The following is a 3679-nucleotide window of genomic DNA, read 5'->3' on the forward strand; positions in this document are numbered from 1 at the left end:
AAAGAAAGAAAGAAAGAAAGAAAGAAAGAAAGAAAGAAAGAAAGAAAAGAAAGAAAAGAAAAGAAATATACCACTCTATGCCTCTCTGGCCCTTAGGGTTTTTACTGAGTAGTCTGTTGGTCTAGTATTTGACTTTAAGGCTAACCCCTACTTTGTATGTGTGTGTGTATGTGTGTGTGTACTTGTAATATGGGTATGCGGTTGAATGTATAGGCCCAAGGTTGATATCAGGTGTCTTGCTTGTTGCTCTTCACATTTTGAGACAGGATCTCCTACTGAATCTGAAGTGCATGGAGTTGGCTAGGTTGGCTGGCCAGTGGTCAACAATCTTGCTGTCCTATGTCCCCTTGTCCTGCCTCCCATGCTGACATTACATCAGTGACTTATTCTTGCTCATCACATTATCTGTGTGCTGTAATTCAAGTCCTGACAACTAGAGGGAAATCACCATGAGTGCATGGAAGAATTTATTTTACTGCTATGCAAGAACATAGCTTCACCACAGGTTCCCCTTTACAGATTGGCTGTAATGCTGTCAGTTGGGCCCCAGCTGTTGTGCCTGGAAGCCTTATAGACCAACCATCAGGGCAGAAACCCAATTACATCAAGAAGTTTGCATCAGGTGGCTGTGACAACCTCATCAAGCTGTGGAGGTCAGTGAGTTGTATGGACATCTCTTCTGCCTGTCATTGCTCAGCTACAGTGTACAAGAAGCAAGATCACCTTTCTATCAGTGAACAGTCTGTTTTCAGTCTGTTAGGTCTTCCTTTTTAAAACAAACACCTTGCTCTTTTTCTAAGCACTTTAGTATTCCCCAAACTTTGGAGCTATGGATGAAAGGGCATTTCCTGGGGACCTTATGGGCAGCTTAATAAGCTAAGTAGAATTCTACTTGTTGGTCTCATTGAAGAAAACCTGAAAGGTGAACCCTTCACCCAAAGTAGGAATGCCTGCCTGCCAGCCACTACATTCCTGCTCTGGTTTCCTCTGCAGGGAAGAGGAGGATGGCCAGTGGAAAGAGGAGCAAAAGCTAGAGGCACACAGCGACTGGGTTCGAGATGTGGCCTGGGCCCCCTCCATTGGCTTGCCCACCAGCACCATTGCCAGCTGCTCTCAGGTCAGCCTCACCCCTTGAGAGCATCCCCTATGACCTGGACAGAGAACACAAGGCCCCTGTAGGGCCAGCATACAGTGAGAGGAGTCCGATATGGCTTTGTGCCAAGAAACTAGAGAACTAGTACCAAGCTTTGGTCCCTCTTGACCCTCATGTAGGAGGGATGGAGGTGCCCAGACTTAGTGCCTTGGGTCCTTGTACTCATCATCCTTCCCTTACTTCCTGTGCTCACTGGGATGAGAAGAGGCAAGGACTTCAGGTCCATTAGTGTTCTTAGTGGACATTCTTGTTTACTTGTCTGTTCCATCTCTGCGTGGTTTGTAACATGGTTGTCCCTGTTCACATGAGACACTAGCCAGCCAGGAAGAAAAACAGACTATTTATAGCAATGCCCTGGATTCATCGCTGAATCCACAGAATCCAGAGCCCCAGCCTATTTGTAAGATGTGTTCAGGGTGAAAGGGTCAGAAGCAAGACACTGGAGCAGACTCTTTAGTGTGGCTGCCCTCTCTGCCGGAACAAATAACTCCCCCTGGGGAAAATGCTTGTACCCCATCTCCTGATGTGTTTCTTTCCCTAGGACGGTCGAGTGTTTATTTGGACCTGCGATGATGCCTCAGGCAATATGTGGTCACCTAAACTCCTACACAAGTTCAATGATGTTGTGTGGCACGTGAGCTGGTCCATCACAGCAAACATCCTGGCTGTGTCAGGTGGAGACAATAAGGTATATCCCATTTCGGTGGCGGGGGTGGGGGGGGGCGGGAGGCAAGCATATAGACCCTAGTGGTGGTTTTGCACTTGCTGTCATGTATGGTAAGTGGTTCCATCATAGAGGTAGATCTGAATTATAACTGTCTCTTCAACCTTCTGAGGTACTGTGTCTTATATGACACAGAAAAGGACTTCGTTGCATAGCTGCAGTGTAGCCTGACCTCTGCAAAGACAGCATCAGGAATAGTTCACAGGGACTTTTACCACGTCCTATGTCTCCACCTCCTGCTTCTGACATGACCCAAGTGACCACTGGAAAGACCAACAAAGGGCAGAAAAAGGAGACTAGTTTCTGGAACTGGTAAAATAGACTTTAAGTGCTGTGTGTTGACACTGTGCAATTGATCTTCAGAATTCTTCAGCTTGTAAAACAAACTCAGTGCCCATTAAGTAGCTTCCTTCACTACCCACTCTACTTTCTCTCCCTTTGTGGCTGGCTTATCTCATTTAGCATAATAGCTTCCCTTTTTAAAGCTAACACATAGACAACATCGTTCTTTGCTAAGAGACAAGTACAAACATTTAACATCCTCTGCACATAACCTTTTCTGCTCTGTCGTAGTTCCAGAACAGACTTATAGGCCCCATCTCAAAGGATAGTCATCCTCCTTTCTTTCTTTGTACCAGAGTCAGAACCTGATATTATTATTGGCATTCCTGAAGCATTTTACAGTCTGCCTTCTCAGGCCATTTTTCAGTAAGGATCCTGCTTCTGTAACAGGTACAGGTGAGCTGCACAAGGCATATGCCCTTCTGAGGAGTCACAGGACAGTATTGTCAGAGAACAGCCACTCAGTTTCTTTCCAGAGACAGGCCTTTTCAGCTGTTTACACTACAATGGTCCCTCATATAATAGTGTCCTAACTTGTACTGTTACACTTGGTGACACAGATGGCTCAACCCGGCCTGCTCTCAGCCACATACTTCCTCTCTGTCACTCTAGTTAAAGTAGCATTCCCTATGGATTATTCCTGTTGTGCTCTATAACAAGGCTTAGTCCTTCCCCTGCATTTTGAGCAAGTGTAGTGGGAGCTAAATGCTTTGTCCCTTAGCCTGTGTTTGCACTGAGGCTGTGGCTGATGAGCAGCACAGTGGGCAGACCTGTGACTTTTGTGTGTTAACTTGCAGGTGACCCTGTGGAAAGAGTCGGTGGATGGACAGTGGATGTGCATCAGTGATGTCAACAAGGGCCAGGGTTCTGTGTCAGCCTCCATCACAGAGGGCCAACAGAACGAGCAGTGACAACACAGGCAGCCTGGTCTTCCTGCTAGCTATTCAAACAACTGGGAAGAAGAGTCCCAGTGACCAAGATTTCACACCCAGGAGTGACCACACATGCAACACTGGGTGTTCACCTGCCTTACTGGGATTCCATGTGTTTAGTAATTTAATGTCCAGCTGAAAGTATTCATGTAAGGAACAAATGACTATTATTTTTAAATATTTTTGGCCATTTTTAACTATCTTTTGGTTTGGGCTGTTTCCAAGGTAATAAAATCATATTGCATAGAAACTTTACTGTCATTGCACACAGTGCATCTGCCCACATTGTAGGCCATGTTCCAGGTGCCACCTAGTATGATAATAGGAGCTCCACCTGCAAATGGGCAATAGTCCCCTATGGGTATACCTACTCCATGGATGGGATTGATGACGTCTGCCCTAAACAATGAGATGCTAACAGATGTTTACAGGTGACCAACCAGATGCTAGGCAAGGCATGTTAACCAGCCCTGGCATCCTAACACAACACTATGGTGGGAAGCCAGAGTTCTTATGCTAACTGACCTT

The 3679-nt window shown here is 46.0% G+C and overlaps 1 protein-coding gene across 1 annotated transcript in view; it reads left to right on the forward strand.

The window, feature by feature from the left end:
* Nucleotides 1-3401, forward strand: part of Sec13 (SEC13 homolog, nuclear pore and COPII coat complex component) — a 13240-nt gene extending 9839 nt beyond the window's left edge. Inside the window, exons 6-9 of the mRNA XM_028788684.1 lie at nucleotides 520-653; nucleotides 994-1117; nucleotides 1695-1841; nucleotides 3017-3401. Coding sequence (XP_028644517.1) covers nucleotides 520-653; nucleotides 994-1117; nucleotides 1695-1841; nucleotides 3017-3130 — 519 coding nt within the window. The 3' untranslated portion in view covers nucleotides 3131-3401. The remainder of the gene's footprint in view (nucleotides 1-519; nucleotides 654-993; nucleotides 1118-1694; nucleotides 1842-3016) is intronic.
* The last annotated feature ends 278 nt before the right edge of the window (nucleotides 3402-3679 follow it).

The sequence above is a fragment of the Grammomys surdaster genome, unplaced genomic scaffold (genome assembly GCF_004785775.1).
Source record: "Grammomys surdaster isolate TR1022 unplaced genomic scaffold, NIH_TR_1.0 125756, whole genome shotgun sequence".
Classification (NCBI taxonomy): domain Eukaryota; kingdom Metazoa; phylum Chordata; class Mammalia; order Rodentia; family Muridae; genus Grammomys; species Grammomys surdaster.